The sequence below is a fragment of the Scophthalmus maximus genome, chromosome 9, assembly GCF_022379125.1.
Source record: "Scophthalmus maximus strain ysfricsl-2021 chromosome 9, ASM2237912v1, whole genome shotgun sequence".
In the NCBI taxonomy this organism is placed as follows: domain Eukaryota; kingdom Metazoa; phylum Chordata; class Actinopteri; order Pleuronectiformes; family Scophthalmidae; genus Scophthalmus; species Scophthalmus maximus.
Genome location: NC_061523.1, coordinates 7,515,001 through 7,533,172, shown reverse-complemented (window position 1 = coordinate 7,533,172; position 18,172 = coordinate 7,515,001). Strand labels below are relative to the sequence as shown.

At 47.9% G+C, this 18,172-nt stretch overlaps 2 protein-coding genes across 3 annotated transcripts in view; one reads left to right on the top strand and one right to left on the bottom strand.

The window, feature by feature from the left end:
* The first annotated feature begins 238 nt into the window (after window positions 1-238).
* Window positions 239-3,625, top strand: LOC118319400 (non-histone chromosomal protein HMG-14A-like). Of its 2 annotated transcripts, none has more exons than XM_035649780.2 (6): window positions 239-399; window positions 1,367-1,393; window positions 1,585-1,614; window positions 2,300-2,344; window positions 2,440-2,559; window positions 2,672-3,625. In XM_035649780.2, the coding sequence occupies exons 1-6, from the start codon at window positions 385-387 to the stop codon at window positions 2,717-2,719; spliced, it is 285 nt and encodes a 94-aa protein (XP_035505673.2). In that variant the 5' UTR covers window positions 239-384; the 3' UTR covers window positions 2,720-3,625. The 2 variants fall into 2 exon arrangements, with proteins under 2 accessions (XP_035505673.2, XP_035505672.2); XM_035649779.2 differs by having other exon boundaries at window positions 241-399; window positions 2,297-2,344.
* Window positions 3,626-11,012: 7,387 nt separating this feature from the next.
* Window positions 11,013-18,172, bottom strand: part of LOC118319882 (flocculation protein FLO11) — an 8,608-nt gene continuing 1,448 nt past the window's right edge. Inside the window, exons 2-3 of the mRNA XM_035650567.2 lie at window positions 16,340-16,654; window positions 11,013-15,995 (exon numbers count right to left, since the gene is read on the bottom strand). Of these exons, the coding sequence (XP_035506460.2) occupies window positions 12,546-15,995; window positions 16,340-16,654 (3,765 nt within the window). The 3' untranslated portion in view covers window positions 11,013-12,545. The remainder of the gene's footprint in view (window positions 15,996-16,339; window positions 16,655-18,172) is intronic.

Here is an 18,172-nt window from a genome sequence, read left to right as displayed (position 1 = left end):
CACACAGTCGTGTGCAGGCGGCGCGTCCTCGAGTGCGCTCCCCTTTTTCGTTCTCGCAGGCTTCCTCCCGTCTCTGCCCCCCTCCCCGCACACACACCCACCCACCCCCCCTGCAAAGAAGCCATTCGCGCAGACCCCAGAACATCGCCGGCTCCAAAATTCCAAGTGTTCTGCAGCCCCGAATGGCGTCACCTGATTGGCCGAGGGCCTATCAATCATGCCTTTAGCCGCACCCCTCCCCCCATTCAACCACTCGCCTCTCTGTTCCAGTGTGTTTACTACACTGCCGAGCATAAGGGAGACACTCGTCTTCACATGCGCTGAAGCCACAGAGAAAAACAGTTTTCCTAGTTGTCTGCGCGAGAGAACCTCCACGAGATCAACATGCCCAAGAGAAAGGTACGTATTCTGGGAACAACTCAAATAGTTTGAGGCGGCCAGCGGCGCCCAGTGCAATGCAAACCGATTGTGGAGACATCCCTCTGAGACATTACTTAATTATAACGCAATGTGGGACCGTTATTTGTCGTCGGTAATTTTTGCCTATTTTCTAGATATAATGTAAATTTTTTGTGTGTTGGAATGAATATTTTCCCGCCCGCACGCGGCCCACAAAACGCGTTTCCCCGTGTGCGAGCCGCTGTCCTCTGGGCAGCCAGAAGTCTCGCTCGGTCTCCATGCAGTTAAAGCACAAGCAGCAGCCATGCTTTGCAGCTCTTGTCCACCTTCGTCGCCGACCTACCGAGAACAAAACGCGCCGCTTATCGCCGCTGCGGCCCCAAACCGGCCCGAAGTGGCGCCAGAAAATGCCCCGGTGCCTTTACTTCGCGTTTTGACCGCAAAAACAGACATTCGCCGTCGCGTTTCGACAAAATAATATATTTTCCCTCTTTGTTCATAGTCCCAAATGGCTGCGATGGCGCGGCGCGGCCGCCGGGTGGCGCGCGGCCGCCTCGGCAGGTCCCTCCCCCTTCTCAAAGACTCCCGCGCCAGCTTTCAAATCTGAGCTTCATGCATTGAATGAGAGAAAGAGATGGGGGAGTGAGAGGGAGAAGCGGGGCCCGGGCCCTCGGAATCAGGCTCCAGAGGCCCTGCACGGCCCGGCTCTCACGGCCCGACCCTGTGGCCACGCATTCCCCCGACCCCCCCGGGCTCCAGTCCTTTAAATCTGGCTGTATTCTGAATAAATTTTAGTTTTCGTGTGAAACTGAAAAGTTTTTTCGGCAGGTCTGTGCTCATCCGTAATATGCGCCCGGAGCATATTGCAGCGGTTTCCTGTCGACATAAACACCAGATAAACTCTAAATGAGGACACGTGTTATTTGTTTCTGTCTTAACTGTTTGTGTTTGTGTTTTTCCATCACAGGGAGCAGAAGCCGGAGAAAAGGGGGAGGTAAGAGAGGGCGCACGTCACGCAACGCACCCTACGCGTGATGAAAATTCATTTTGAATCAGTATTTTTGCATATGTGTCGACCTCGTCTCATACAAAGTACTCAAGTGTCAAAGTCAGATGTGTGCTTTCCTGAAAACGGTCTCAATCGAAATAAAAAGCCCCATGATAACGGTCTTTGTTCTGTTTCAGCCGCAGCGGAGATCGGCTCGGTTATCAGCGGTAAGAAGACGCATACAGTGTCACTGAACACATTCGCATTAACACATGCAGTTAATTAACATATAGACCGCGTATTATTCTTAAATGTGCTATCTCACACACACACACACACACACACACAGCTGATTAGATCAAGCCCAACAGTGCTTTGAGACGCAAGAACAAGTAGAGAAACACCTTTTATTGTTTGATTCCTTGTGATACAAAACAGCAAAATGTGTACATTTTACATTACCGAGCTTTAGAATAACTAAATAATATTTATATAGTGCATTACATGGTGATTAAGTCGGCAGACATACATCAGACACGATGAAATACATGATTAAGAATTTGTTTATGAATGTTAAAGTGCAGGATTGGTCACTGAAAACATCTGCACATGTATCTACTTGATATGACTAAATACAAATAGCTGGCCTAATAGAGGCCATCAGAATTCATAATATTATTTAACCGATTAAAGGACAAACCGTATAGATTTCATAAAACCTCTGACCGGGTCTTAATTAAAAGAGGTTTCCTTTCAGTGGAACATTTTAGACTTTGTCGTACTTGATAAAAGTATCTTGTGACAGTCAAAGTCCTCTAGTGTCTTCAGAACAATAGGAAAAACATTAAATTGGCAAATAAATTACTTGGGTGAAGCTGTTCCTTCAAAAATGTCTCGTTGTCTTGGCAGAAGCCTAATCCAGCTAAGGCGGAACCAAAGGTCAAGAAGGTGGCAAAGGTAGGAGATACTAGCCCCGACTCTAACTTGCATTAAAAAAACAACGACGTGCAGCGCGTTCAGCCTGCTAACAGCTTGTCCTGTCGCCGCCGCAGAAAGAAAAGGTTGTGAACGACAAGAAGGAGGACAAGAAGACCAAGAAGGCGAAGGAGAACGTCGAGGCCGAGGCGAACGAGGAAAACCACTCTGAGAACGGAGAGGCCAAGACCAACGAGGTGAGGAGGACGAGAACACTCTCAACCACAGCGGGAGTCCGGTATTATTCTAGATTTGAGATGAACACCATCAAAAGTTTTGACTCTGGTCCGTGTTGTCTTCGTCCCGCAGGTGGAGGCAGCCCCCGAGGAGGCCAAGGAGGAGGCCAAGTCCGAGTAGCACCACTGCCCAAGCTTCCTCTTCCTCCTCTACAAACCCCCCCCCACCAACCCCAACCCCACCCCCCCCCCCCCCCCCCCCCCCTCCCCCCAGCCAGCCAGCCAGCCCCCGCCCCAAGTCTCTCACATGGTTTCCCTCCAAGGCGTATTGTTAACAGAGGAATATTTTTATCAATGATTTTATAAGTATCCGTACAGATTTTTAGCACAAAAAGCAAAGCTGATTATGGAGCGCCTTGCAGATTTGCAGTGGTCATATCAAGTGTCTGCAAGCAAGATGAACACACTAAAATCTTTTTTAAATGGCATTTCATGATTGTTGAAGGCTTGTTTGGTGTAGAAATGTGTGTCCCTGCCGGATTGGCTACGTTGTGAGTTGTGTATTCCTGTGTTTTTCCGCTGTCCCCTGATCTTCCCGCCTCCTCCCTTCTTCTTCCTCCACAGATTAGACCTTCCTCCCCCCTACAGTTCAGCCTTTTATCCATGTTTTATTAACGGTTTAGCTATGTTAATGTGGGTGATTCTTTTAGGCCTCTAAATGTGCAGTGAGTTCCCTTTGCTTCTGTCTCATGGTCCCTTTTTTTTTTTTTTTTTTTTTTTTCATTGAAGTTGTGCTTTAAAAAAAAAAAAAAAAGCGTGTTGAAGAGTGTAGTCCATAAGAAAGAGGAAGACGAACATGCGAAAACATTCCGGGAACAGCGATTGCCTCCGACCCGTCTCCTAGACGACCCTGCGTGTAAAACAGCTCCTGCTCCATCCACGCTGTCATGTCAGCTTTTCTAAACACTCTGGTTTTTTTTAAATCGATTGAATTTGGAAACCTTCTCTGACAAATGCAGGTGTCTGGTCCCTCTCTTATGTTCTGAAATTCTCTTAATAAAAAGAAGTCCTGGGAATTTTCCTCGAACTGGTGTCTCGACTTTGTTTCTTTAAGGGACTTTTTTATTATGTGATCGAAGTTGAAGCTTCAATACTATTAGCAAACAGTCAAATTATAAACTTTGCTAGCATGTTTTTATAAATCACAGTCCTCTTCAGTCATGGCTCAGGATGCATCTTCAAACCCCAGGCCCTCATTTTGTCAATAAATACATAAATGTATTAACTTGAAGTTTAAAATTGAAAGCTACTTTGTAGCCTGCAAACATGTACTCAACCAAGAATACATGCAGTCTCCATTATTCACCACGTGTGAGAGCTTTTATCTGTTTATCTGTACCGGGAGATGTATAATCAGACCTTTTAATGGAAGTGGGACTTGTACAACAGGATTCAGACTGGTGCCACATGACCTCTGACTAATGGAAACACGTCTTGAAGTCATTTCGCTGTAGACGAATCCCACATCCAGTTTGAGACTGATGATGAAGTGTGTACCGTGGATTCTTAACAGGGGCAACCCGTCCTGCATACTCTAATTTCTACTTTTTTCGCAAGTTTCCTTCAGTCTAAAGTCAGCTGAGGATTTGGATCTGGGTCTTGGCAAGCAGCATGATTTTTGCCAAAGTCCAAGATTCCCCTGATAAGTGGTGTGTGTCCAACTGGTTCGCTCTTTCATTCAGCATCCTTAAAGAATGATGCATCCTTCTTTTCAATCCTTACATTTGAAAAAAGGACATTATACTCCACAAGCAAACGTGGGGCCTCCGGTGAAGCCTATACAGTATTTTTATATGCCCCTGCCTTGCAGCAGCACGAGACTGCCAGAAGTTACAGTTATAGCTGAAAACCAGTGTCTGTCCACCCAGCGCCTTCCTTCCCCTTTAGGCTCAACGCGCTCGTGTTAAACTCCACATGACCTCGAGCGTGAGCGTCGTGACCCGGATCAACCTCGCCCACCCGGGTACCACCGGTGTATTGAGCCAACGCCATTTAAAGACGGTTACATATTTAATCTTTGCACGCAAAGCTGCACGCATGCATCAGGCAGGCATGGCAAATGCATGTAGTCTGCAGAGCAAACACTGTTGAATGAACAGGCTTACACTGAGCTCTGTGTGTGCACTTGTCTCCAGCACTGACTGCATGCATATGTGTGTGCGTGTGTGCGTGTGTTTGTGTGCGCGTGTGTGTGTACATGCATGTTTCTGTGTGTGACTCCCTGAAGCCCCCGCCCGAGTTTGCTGTGCATTAAATTCAGCAAGGAGACATAAAATGATCATTTCTTTTCAAAACATCTGGTTTTGCCTCAACCGGCTGCAGCAGTTCCCCCTGCCCTGCACTCTGCAGCCAGTGTTAGTGTCCGTTTCACCGTGAATCACTGCCTGCATTTTCCACAGAGGGTGACGCTGTGTTCGTTTTAGACTTTTCTTCCGCTATCCGAGTGCAGCAGCCGCAGCTCCTCTGACCTGCATTGTCATGGCCGAGCACCGGGTTCCATTTTGTCGATATTTTGTTGCGTGCGGGCGTTGTTGCACCGCGTCGCCACTAGGTGGCAGCATTGTCTTATCTTCTTTTTCTTCTTTCCCCCCTCTCTGCGAACACAGTGGCGCTGTGCTCACATGCTCATGGCACCTCGTGGAACTTTGATTAACTTACAATTTATTGTCTGGTATGTTATTATTCTCCCCGAGGCATAACTAGGAGCCTTGGATTACAGGAGGTAGATCATCGATTCCATCATTAAAAGCGCATCAAACACTCAAAAGTGGATCCCTGCAGGCTTTCATCCCTCATCATGCTTTCTTTCAATCCCCCCTTTTTCAGCATTATTTGTTTGATACATTTACTTTCCCATTTAAGCTGTTTTCAAACAGACAGTTCAATGGCAAAGTTCTCGGGGCCCAGGCTATGAATCGAACATCCTCCGAGAGGGATCTATCGATGAAGTGCATGTGATGTGAGGGGAAATGAAAGGAAATTCCGAACTGATGGCCTCTCTCTTCTGCTCCTGATTCTTTCATCTCGTCATTTTCCTCAGCTCTCACACCTTCACTGATCCGTCCATTCATCCTGTCTCCTGTGATCAGCCCCCCGACTCTCTGACGGCTATGATACTGAAATGCAGACAAACGCAGACATACAGGCCTCTCCGCAAACATCCTCCTCTGACATGGAAGAGCCAATTACTCCAATATTAATATATGTCTGGCCTGCGTATGCTTGGTTGGTCTGCCTGAACTGAATGTTTGCCTGTTTGCTTAACTGTGTGTCTGACCATCTGCCAGTCTTTCCTAAGTTTCTGCTGCTCAGCCTCCTCGGTCTCCTTGTACTGTCCAGCCTGAATAATCACAAAGGAGTTGAGCACCAGCCATTCATAAAACCCCGACGTTTCGCCCTTCATCGCCCCGATGGGTTATGAAATGTTGACTAAAATAGCCAATTTTCCCTTTTTAAACATGCGCATATCCTATTCTGTCATCCCACGCATTTCCAGCCCCTGTCTACTCCCCACACTCATCCATTCACATCCACCGTTCACATCATTCTGGTCAAGGTCTCGCACGCAAAAGGGGGTGAATGAGTGTGTGGCTGTGTGTGTGTGTGCATGTTTGCACACACCCACACCTTCCCATGTGCATTGGTGTGTGTGTGTGTGTGTGTGTGTGTGTGTAGTACGACGAGGGGGAGGGAGACATTTCTCTGTGTAAAGGATGAGGATGACCTTTCAGGAGGAAGTGATTTAAATGATGCCCTGTCGTCACCGGGGATACTGGTGTGTGAATGTGGATGAGCATTTGTTGTGGGAAGAGTGTCACACTTTTACACATGCTCACACCCACACACAAACACACACACACACAAACTGCCAGCAGGTACACGTTCACATTTTGCGTGGAAAAAGCCTGAGTCAAATGTCATCCCTCCAGACCGGACCTTAGTGATGCTTGAAATGAACAGATGTTTAGTGGCAGGCCTCTCCAGCACGCTACTCTGAGAGGACGTTGCTGTCTGGCTGTCTCAAATTGTTTGTGTTCAGCTGTCTTGTTTATCTGCCAGGCCCACTGCACTCCTTGGGGTTGGGATGTACAAGAGCGAGTGATTGGGAAGCGGCAGGGTGAGAAGGAAAGGAAGAGAAGAGTAGCGGGAGGTGGTGGGGAGCAAAGCGAGGAGAGGAAGTGTGCAGGGGAGAAGAGCTGGATGCAGATGGGGATCTATTCTCTCCACACACGCAGACAACATGGAAATGAGTTGGCGTCTGTGACGTCAATCAGTGTAGACACACACACGAACACACGCACACACGCACACACACACACACACACACACACACACTAAGACACTCCCCTCCTCTCTCCCAGTCCCATGCGTATACATGCTTCACTGCAAACAGCAGCAGTGCTTCGGATCACAGGCATAAACATCGTCACACACAAACAGCAGCCCCCCCCCCCCCCCCCCCCCCCACCCCACCCCCGCCACACACACACACACACATCACTACCACCACCACTACAAACATACACACATTCAAATTTCATCCCTGACCTTGCCGATGATGTCAGTCTATAATTTAATGTATTAAAAAGTACTTCAGTTCCTTTTTGTTAAGAAAAAGTACCAGTATATCATCATGTTGTTGTGTTGTGTTGTATATTTGATAATAGAGTGATAAAATGCCTTTCTTGTCCATCATCAAATTTGTCCTCGATAATGCCCAGTACGGGCAAAGTGAGAGGATAATTTAAAGCAGCAATAAGACCTGTACTTCAGTCTCAACTCTTCATGGGTTGGTCCTTGCACACAAGGATTTGGGCTGTTTATCCCAGTTGCCCTGACAGAACCTCTCAAACTCCATCAGCGCGGACGTGAACCGACAATTTCAGGTTTCTCCACAGATGCTCTCCGGGTTTTAAGTCTGGAATGTGGCCGGAACACAGGGACATGTCAAAGACTTGTCCCAAAGACCTGAGCTTAACCATAACCTCAGGTCGCGTGCACTCTGGAGCGGGTTTTCCTCACCGACCTCTCTGTATGCGACTGCATTCGCCCTTCACTCGTCTCTGATCAGTCTCCCTCCCCGTCCATTCCACGATGCTGCCACCACCATGCCTCACTGCGGGGCTAGTATCAGGGCCTTCTTGGCCAACTCCCTGATCAGGGCCTTCTTGCCCTTTGGCTATGCCAACTAAGTGGTGGAGGTTTCAAACTTTTTTTCCATTTCTTCAATCATTGAGGCCAGTTTGCTCCTTGGAACACTCTAAACTTTAGAAATGGTTTCATACCGTGGCTCTGATCCATGTCTCTTCAGGTTTATCAGGACTTGCGGGGTCTATATATAAACCGGTGTGTGTCTTTCTAAACTTTGTCCAGTCTATTTGTCTTCAGTAAATCATCTTTCACCTCGTTTTAAGGCCTTACTGCGCACAAAATACACATGTCTATCCAACGTGGCACGTTGGGTCCTGCGTGATGTTAAATAATTGGTAAACCTCTGCACCAGCCAGCTGCATGTGCTGCGCTGCCCTTCTCACTAAATCGTAACCCCCGCTCTGTGCTGTAAATCTGCCTTCCTGTCCGCCTGATTGATCGCCTCTTATGTAAGCCTGTGTCGTTGTCACATGGCTAACATTAAGATCCATTATGCTGCATTTTGTTTGCATAATTAACGAAGTAAGGTCTCAGTGACCCACGGATTTCCTAAATGGATTCGATACCCAAGAGACAGATCGTACAGACACCATTCAGGAAACATAATCATCGCAAACTACACTCTGCATCAGTGCACTATTTGGATTGATGTGAGAGGAGTTTAAATAATTATGGCACAATCTGAGCCTGAGAATAGCACGGATGGGTCGGAGCTGTGCGTAGAAAGACTAAAGTCATTTGAATGACAGGTTCGCTTCCTCAAGGTTTTCTGATTCATGGCATGCATTTGGCAAGTTCGCCTTTAAGAAATCATTCATCCACGTCTCAGAGTCGTGACGACACAGTCTTCTATCTAGAGAAATGAAAAACTATTTTTGAAACACTCCTCGCTGCTTTCCTCAATTTTGCTTTGAAGGATGAATTAGTGGATAAAGTAGGAGTGTATCAATTTCAATGTTATGGTGGTGTGTGTATGAGTGTGTGCTTTTGATGAGGGGGGTGTTGGAGGTGTGTATGTGTGTGTGTGTGTGTGTGTGTGTGTGTGCTTGTGTGAGTGCTGCATTACAACAAGCAGACACTTTCTTTGCCAATTGCTCTATTTCTTTGAGTAAAATGGTTTTTTTTCTTGGCTGTTTCTCATCAAGGTTTTTATCCTCTAGTACACTCAGTTGTTAAGAGGACTGAGTCATAGCAGTCAAGGAAGCAGGTGGGTGGGAGGACCACAGTGGGTGGGTGGGGGGGGAGCGAGGAGAAAAGGTAGAGGACGTGGGTGGTACGGGTTAAGGGGAGGGTGGAGGGGGGAGTAGTGAATGAAATATTATGAATGGTGAATACTACCCATCCATTTCATTATGTGGTGTTCATTAGGTGCATGAATTCTGTCTGCACGGGAGCATGAGATCCTCGCAAAGGATTTCAGCTTCTAAATTGTAATCCCAGGTTTATTTAACGGTGACTGTCGCACTTTGGAATGGCAATCATAAACATCGCTCTCACGCGACAGTTTAAAGGGACTGCTTATCGACAGAACGTTACAGAGGAATTAAGTTGGGCGACAAGATGAAGGGTTTCAAATAAATGGGCTGGCAGCCATGAGTATCTTGATTCACACTAGAGCAACATGTTTGATCCCTTAAGCTTCGACTAACCCCAACTTGATGCCTTTGTCTCCATTTATATTGCAGAGGCTGTGTGTGTGTGTGTGTGTGTGTGTGTGTGTGTGCCCACAAGCTATTCCTATTTTGACTCTGGGGTATGAAAACATTTGCGAATATAAATGCTTGAATGTCAAGCCTGTAAAGCCTTGTGTGATGATTCAAAGGATGCTGAGAAGACAGTCCGATCAAATGTGTTGGCCCAGAGCACGTGAGGGACAGAAAGACCAATGTGTGGGTGATGTCCTCTTTTTGTCTCGGTGAGTTTGTTTGTCGAGGGTGGACGGGTGGGCTGGCCATTAGGAAAATGAATGTGCATGTAGCTGTGTGTATTTGCACACTTGTACACATGTGTGTGTGTGTGTGTGTGTGTGTGTGTGTGTCCCTGCACTGACATCACTGCTGTCGTCACAGCAGCCACCTCACAGTGACTCCCTTGTGACTGAGGGCCTGACAACCTCCCACGCTCTCCCCATCAACTCCCCTGCTCCTGCTCCTCTCTCCCCGTTATATCCATAAATCCCCCGCCCACCCCGACTCACTCTGTCCTTTGCGTTCCGTCTCCCCCTCAACTCTATTTTTGCATCCATCCATCCATCCATCTCTCTGTCCACTATCTTTCTCTCTTTCCTTTCACCCACCTCCTTTTCCTTTTTCATCTCTCTCCCCCTCATTTGGTGTGTGGGTCTTCCCTGTCTTCCGTCATGCTCGCTGCGCCCACAGTGCTCCCTGTCTCCGTCTCTATGGAAACCCCAAGTGGACAAGTGTGGCTCAGAGGTCTGTTAGACACTGATACAGACCCTATTAGATCACAACGCTCGTTCTCTCCCAGAGCCACATGCTTGCAACCTTGAGCTCATAAGTGCGAGCCTATAGTGTGTGTTTGTGTGTGTGTGTGTGTGTGTGTGTGTAAATAAATGGTGTGTAACAATTACACTGCTTGCCATCATCTGCGCCCCCCCCCATCCCCCATCCCCCGTAGACAGAGACACCTCATCTCCCCATGTGCCCGTGACCTATCAGTGGTGTGCAAAGGAGGAAAAGAGGGATGCAGTGAGGGAGTAAGGAGGCAGTACTATTGTTTCATTATACTGGAGGTCTCTTCAATTACCGGGTGGAGAGGGGGACCACCTGATACCGCCTCTGTACATATATATTCTCCATCTGAAAAACGCACGCACACACACACACACACACCCACACACCCACACACACACACACACACACACACACACACACACACGTTTATATTTTCTCTGGCCCCCTCCCCTCCCCTCCCATCTCCCCTCTCAGTCTCACACCTCACCAACCATATTCTCCTCACATTTACACATTGTTGAGCCTCCTGTGTTGCGCAGGCCGTGCGTCATTCGGGTCCAAACACATCTGAAGGACAGGTGATTTGCGATAAGAGGCCGCGCACAGACAGAATTCCACAGCTTTGGGTCGCTCTCCGGGGCGCCATCGTGATGTGACGATCACACTTCAGTGGATCATTGCAGAGGGTAATCATGGGAGGACAGTGTGTCATTTTTGGGGGAAATGTGTGTTTGGAGGGGTGGGGGTGTTGGGGGGGGGGGTGTAGCAAGACTGGAGAATTAGGTTTAGTTGAGTTCACCCTTTATTTTATCAAAATGTACATGAACAAACTACAACAAAGGACTACATTAAAGAAGACATCAAAACAGGCAGCAATAACAGGGGTCAAAAACTGAACACACACCCGACCCAACCCCGAGCCCACCCCAGTAACACCCCCAGTGCAGTGAGATAAAGACATGCCAATGATGTCCCACATTGAGGCACTTGATTTCCCTACCGAACCATCTTTGGTCATAGTCGCTGTGTTGCACGGCTCTCAACTTAGATTCAAACAGGTTTGGTGTGGATTTGAACTTGAAAGTGAATTGGAGGGTGCTGATTCAGGCTGAGAGGAGTCGTACGAGTTTAAATGTGACTCCTTCAGTTTGGACAAATATACATCCGCCGTGTTTAGAGATGACCCAAAGATGGTTGTAACCTGACCGCCTCCATTGAGTAAACGTTAGGATTAAATAAATCAACACTAGATGGTACAGTACTGCACGTGATTACAGAAAAAGACTCCACGAGGAAAAGAAATCGAGCACTACATCTCAACACAATTGACCTGGAAACAATGCAGTGTATTTGCACACAATATACCGTAATCAATACGCAGCACAGTCTATTGAAAAGGCATTGTTGTTGGCATTTTTCTGGAGGAACGAACCAGTCTGTTTACCACTGAGTATTATCTTGGAAAGTCTTGCAAAAATAGATAGATTTTATTATATTAAAAGCCTTTGCTTTGACTTCGGGATGTGATCTATATATTTAGCTACTCATGCATTGTGTAACTTTGTGTGCATACAGTATACTGTATGTTTGTTTGTGTATGTATGTAAGTAGTCTATTTGTGTTTTTTTTTTGTTATGCATGCATGTGTGCATTTTGATAAAAGTACCGTACACACCGGTAGACTTGTCCCACAGTATTTTTTTCAGAATACACCCCCTTGAGTAAAGGAATAACAACGTTACAATAAATTGGTTAAGAAGCATAGTAGTCACACAGTATTTGGCAGTGAGAGAACAGTCCTAATTTATCCATGCACAATATCAACCACAGGCAAGGTCCACATTCTGAACAAAGCCATTAAGAACAACACAGTAAGAACATGAAAAGAGTATATAAGAATTCAAGAACCTGGAAGTGTGTTTGCACGTGTTTTATGTGTGCGTATGTTTGTGTGTGTGTGTGTGTGCGTGCGCGTGTGTGTGAATGTGTGTATCCGTGTGTGAATGTCAACAGCACAGTTGGTTTCCCAGGGAGACCAAAGGGCTGTGACTCATGCAGTGCATACGGCATTTTCTAGAATTCTAACAATTTTGGAAGAATTATTATTTTCCCACAAAGCCCAGATAATTACATGTAATCATGTTAGAACCTTACAGAGAACTCTGGGACTTTACTGTAAAAACCCACTCAATCCCACCCACATAGGTCTATTATAGACCAAACAGTTGATCCCTGGATATATTTCCATTCTTCAGCACCCACCCTTTGCTCAATAGTGTGTCATTTGTATCATAGTGTGTGTTTGCGGGTCAGTGTGTGTTTCTAGACTAGTCCAGTCTGTGAGTGCAGGTGTAAGGGGTAAGGTTGGTAAAGAAGAGTGGATGCCCCTTGGGGTATGTAGTAGCTGCAGTAGCTGGGTTCCGCTAGATAGGGGGCACTGTGCTCTGCGAGGTACGGGGCGGGCTGGTAGAAGCATGTCACGTGGTCTGTGTTGGGAATAATGTTCTGCTCGCCAAGAACCTTCAGTGCCAGCACTGTGATCATGTTCAGCGTCTGACGCCTCTCGTGTCCCATCAGACACACTGTGCTGTCGTCCACCACGCGACGCAGTGTCATCAGGTACTGGTACTTGCTCCTTTCCTCGCCGATGAAGTGGTTCTTCAAGTAGGACAGGATCTTCCTCTGCTGCTCCTGCACGTCGGGGAAGTCGATGAAAAAGCGCGAGCACATGTAGCGCTCCAGTGTCTTGATCTGAGTCTCGCTGGCTGGTCGGTAGTCCCGGACCAACAGGTTGCTGTATTTCAACAGACCTCCACCTCGAATCTCCTCGGGGTTCCTGGTAGCGATTAGGCGGTAGCGCAGGTGGTCCATGGCTGCCTCAAAGTCACCGTACATGCTCTCTGCCAGGACCTCAACAGCAGGGACTGAGCCAGACGCCCAAGGAGCACTGCTCTGTTCAGGCATGTCTGCGATTACCTCAGGGGCCTTTTTGTTCTCAGGCACAGAGCTGGATGCCTCATCAGCTTTTGGAGGGGCAGGTTCCCCGGGGCCTCCAGACTGAGAGTGAGGCAGCACATGCGAGGTGGAGCTCGGGATTGTGATTGGAAAAGAGACGGGCTCTTCGACGGGAGGCAACGGCGAGATATAATCTTGCTCCTTTTTATCCTCCAGCTGTAGGAGACTAACTTGTGGCTGAGGGGATGATACTTTAATCTGTTCCTCGCTGTCTGTGTTCGATATCAAAGGCTCCATGTCTGGAGATACCTGAGGTACAAGGTCCTCCGACTCCACCGGCGGAGTGAGGCAGAGGAGGGGAGGGCTGAGGCTGGGGGAAGGTGGGGTGAGACAGAGTGGAGGAGGGCTAAGGCTGAGCATCGGAGGAGTGAGGTATGGAGGTGAGCTGAGGCAGGAAGAGGTTGGGCTGGAGCTCAGGGGCGGGGAGCCGGAGCTGGTGGCGAGGCTGACGGAGCTCGGCAACAGTGATGAGAGGCAATGAGAGGGAGGGGTCAGACATGGGGGAGGGCTGAGGCTGAGGCTGGGGGGCGAGGGTGAGGGCGAGAAGCAGGGAGGGGAGAGGCTGAGTACGGGAGGGGTGAGACAGGAAATGGGGGGGTTGACACAGTGGGAAGGGCAGGGAGAACTGAGTGCGGCCTCTTGTGGGCTGCTGCTGGGTTGATTCGGGTCCAGCGTTGTGGTCTGCTGCTCTCCGTTTTCACCGTCATCACTGCGCTCAGCGTCTGAGGTGTGTGCAGGTTCCTGGGTGTCCGGCCGTTGGGACGTATCAGTGTGTGAAACTGCTGCGCCCGCCGAGTCCAGAGTCTCTGGCTGCTTGGGTGTCGAGGCCGTTTCTCCAGGCGAGGACTGGCTTTGCTCATCAAAAGCCACATGTGCCGACGGTGTCTCTTTCAAACTCTGAACACTTGTGTCACACGAGCCCTCTGTGATTAGCTGAGAGGACAAGTGCTCTCGAGGTAAAGACCCAGGATCAACAGCAGAAGCGGAGATTATATCAGGGGCTGGATCTGGGGAGGAGGTAAAGTCTTGGTCTGAAGCCGGGTAAGTGGAAAGGTTGGGTTCGGGCCAAGGGTTTGTTTTAGGAGAGCTACTGGTCGTCGTGGTACCCGTGGGGTCTGAAGTGGGAGCTGTTGGCTCTTGGCTAAAGCCCATCTCAGGTTCAGGGCTGGGACAAGGGTTTGGATCTACACAGGCTGCTGCGATAGGTTCACTTTCAGACACTGGACTGGGGTAAGGACCGGGGGTAGCCTTCCTACACATCCGCCGCGGGGGTTTGGGAGAGGAGTGTTTGAGCACCACCATGTGAGAAAGTCTCTCTGAGGCCTTACAGGAGGGAGACGAGGAGGTCTTTTTGTCGGAGACAAGGCTGGGCGGTGCAGGTACAATATCCTGAGTATCTGGAGGGCTGACGGCATCAAGATCAAGTGTGTTAGGTGTTTTTTCTGAGTCATCTGAGTGCACTGTGCCGAGAATCTCCAGTGTATCCTGTGTGCCAGTAGGCTGTGTGCTGGGAAATGCAAGAGATGTGGAAGAGACGGAGCAGGAACAATCAACATCCTGTGTGATTTCTATGCTTTTGGCTTCTGGTGCCAAAAACTCTTCTGTCATTTCACTCGCCTCTGAGTCGTTTTTCGTCTCTTCTGCTGGTACTTCCTCCCCTGTCTCTGTTTCTACGTTTATTTCATCTGCTAACTGCGTCTCGTCCTCTGCATGCGGAGATGCGGTCGTGTCTGGAACAGACACATGTGTTTTGTCGTCTATCGCATCGATTGTCTGATCCTCTCCGGAACACCCAGAGAAGTCGGATTTATCAGAGTGCTCTGTTGTGTGTGCGTCTTCGGCCAGGTCGAAAGACTCTGCCTGGGTATTGTTTGAGGTAATTGGCAACTCCAATTGCTCCATCTGCTCTGTGAGATCATTCTGTTCGTCAGGGGGTGTTCTGCAGTCACACGGTTCTCTCTGGACAGAGAGTTCCTCGTGATCTGAATGTGCTGGTTGTTGGCCGTCACAGGACTGGGTTTGCTCTGACTGTTCTACCTTCGTCGAGCATTTTGTCTCATCTGAGAGCTCTGACTCGTGTCTGAGTTCAACCTGAGCTGGTGTTTTGGTTTGGTCAGAGGTTTTTCCCTTTTCTGACAAAGGGTTCAAGGATGTCTGGTCAGGGAAGTCTTTGTCATTTAGGTTCTCTCGCTGCTCTGACACTTCCTTCAGCTCTGCAGGTGTTTCCTCTATTTTGTCTTCTTCCACTCGGGGGCTTGTTATCTGAATTGGGTTTTCAGTTGGTTGTAAGAGGTCTGTCTGCGACTCCTTCTCATGCACCTCATCTCTCTGCTGCGTCTGGCTGACCTGAGTCCCCTCTTTGCCGGATGAGTCTCCACCAGTGGACTTCTCTCTTTCTGGAGCAGTGGCCTGTTTGAGCACAGAGTCTTTATTCTGATTATCTGCAGGTTGCTCCTTGAGATCATTTTTGTGCCGTGACTCCTGCTGCATGTAGGACGCCAGGAGGCGATCCAGAATGATCTGGAAGGAGTCGACGCTGAACTCGAACTGCCTCCTCAGCGCACTCACAAACTTGAGCTCCAGATTTTTGCCGCTGTTGTTCGAGAGGGAGATGAGGCTCCAGCGGTCGTGCTCGTTGAAGACCTTGACCATTTTCTGGACATAGGCCTCCTTCATGGTTGCGCTGCTTATCCGCTCTCTGTTGACTCCGGCAGGTAGGCAGTCCAGCAAGCAGCCCAGCACTGACTCCTTGATTACCTGGGAGAAGGAGAACAACATGACAGCCACGACTAATGACTGCAATCTATGTGCAATTTTGCTCGCATTATTAAACTGACTATTGTGATACTCTTGTGGTTTAGCTCTCTGTGCGATGTAGTTAAAGAAAATCACAGCTATTGATCCAGCCTTATTGTAAAATGGTACGATTACAATAACATCATTATCACTGTAGCATGAGAAATATCAATACTGCAACACCCCGGAGGGAGTAGATATTTAGTGCCATGCTCAGTTCTACTACAGCATAATGAACCCCACTGTTTACCTCTTATTCCATTCACAGGCTACATTTTCATAACTAAGCAGTGCAATAATCATACCTGGAACTCCTCCTGATTGGGCAGCTCCACTCCAAAGATGATGTCCAGGTCTTTGTAACTTGTTCCGTTGTCCCGGACGAGGACGTGGCTGGCCGTGGAGCCGTTCAGGCGGACATCCCTCACGGTGATTCCCTGCTTCTGCAGCCTGGCCCGCACGGCTATGATGATGTCTCGAGGACGCAGCTCCAGCGTGGGAAAGTTCCCGCGTCCGTGGATTGGAACCACCTCGGACAGAACCTGATGGAGAACCTCCACCTGCTCGGCGTCCAGACTGTGGAAGCGCTGGCTGGATTTGGTTTCAGACATGCTGCTGCCCTGGAGGGAGGGGGAAGGATGAGGGGCTTATTACAACTCTGCCAGCAAAATGTGTGATGTGCCACACACACACACACTTAGCACTCGCTCACACACCCCGCCAGTCTGTTGTCTGTAAGTCACAATTTTGGCTGACAGCTTTTCCACAATGCTAATGTAACTGCTGTGTTGACAGACTGGCACATGGAGCGAAGCGCATTAATTTGCTATGCATAAATTTTCTTCCACTGCTCAAACCGTTCACAAAAAATAAACAAAATAAAGAAATCAACAGTAAGTGTTTGACTGGAATCACATAAGCTGAAATTCAATACAGTATTCAGGTGCCAAGACTTTTATCAAACCAAGTTCTTTCTTTAATTTTGTATTTATAATAATCTCATTTCAGTCAGATACAACACCAGCTCTATATCATTACAAATAACAATGAAGATGTATTTTTTTATTTAAAAGTAATAATAATGATAATGGTGATAATAATAATAATAATGTAATGACATGTGAAGCCAGATTAATGTTTGTTTATTGATGGTTTCCACCAGAGGAGCAAGGGTTAAGCTGAATGAGTCATCACCAGCAGACTGCATTAATCACACCAACGTCACTAATTAAAGACACACATCTGTTTTTGTGTCTGCAGCACATGATGTGTGTGTGTGTGTATGATGAACAATGAGCGCCGCACACACGCTCGTGTGAGCGCACGCAACCTTTTTACACGACACCTTTTGTGAAGTGAAAGACAAATTGAAACAAAGTGGAATTTAATTCTTGCCAATTATTTATTGCTTTGGCTTTCACATCCTGTAATCCTCCAGGCCGTTGCGCACACGCAGCCTCCTGCATCCCGGCCCCATCAATCAATCTCTGCAAACGTTTTTTAGGGGTTTTTTTATGATCCAAACAGCATATTCCAAACTGAGCCAGTCAGAGGAGTCTCTGTTATGTGATTATTGAGTGTGTCGTTGGTGGGCGCATGTCAAAGTGTTTTTTGGGGGGAGTGAGTGCTTGTGTTTGAGTGTGCAACTGTGGTTTCGCAGCAGCCCATTATGATCTATTGTTTGCTTTAATCAATAGTTGTCACTCGGTGCTACCGCTGAATGCTGCTGATTGCTAGGATTTGTCAATATCAGCAGGGTAAACATTGGGATACTAATGAGCGGTAATGGGATGCTTTCTGGCTGCAGTTTGTCAAACATCAGAGGGCTTGAGTCTGTAACAACCACAAACAGTCTATTATAGACAGTAACATTCTCAAACCACTTCAGCAAACAGAACTTTGCTCCGCAGCATCCACAGAGAAGGGAACCTGTCTGCTCAGTCGAGATGAAACAGGGGTCATCCATGCCAGAAGACGAAGAGGTTGAGCCTGGGAACACAAAGTTCCCTAAAAGAAATGTTGTGTTTGACACATCTGTCTGGGGCTGAGATGTAACAAGGTGAACTTCAAGTTGCAGATCAAAGCCACCGCACATCCAGAGGTGGAAAAAAAAAAGCCTTTCCGAAAGTGATGACAGT

Bases quoted from the DNA above. Each gene is read 5' to 3' on its own strand.
- LOC118319400 (XM_035649779.2), top strand. The intron at 1,394-1,584 runs GTAAGAGAGGGC...GTTCTGTTTCAG, and splicing joins AAGCCGGAGAAAAGGGGGAG to CCGCAGCGGAGATCGGCTCG. The intron at 2,560-2,671 runs GTGAGGAGGACG...TTCGTCCCGCAG, and splicing joins GAGAGGCCAAGACCAACGAG to GTGGAGGCAGCCCCCGAGGA.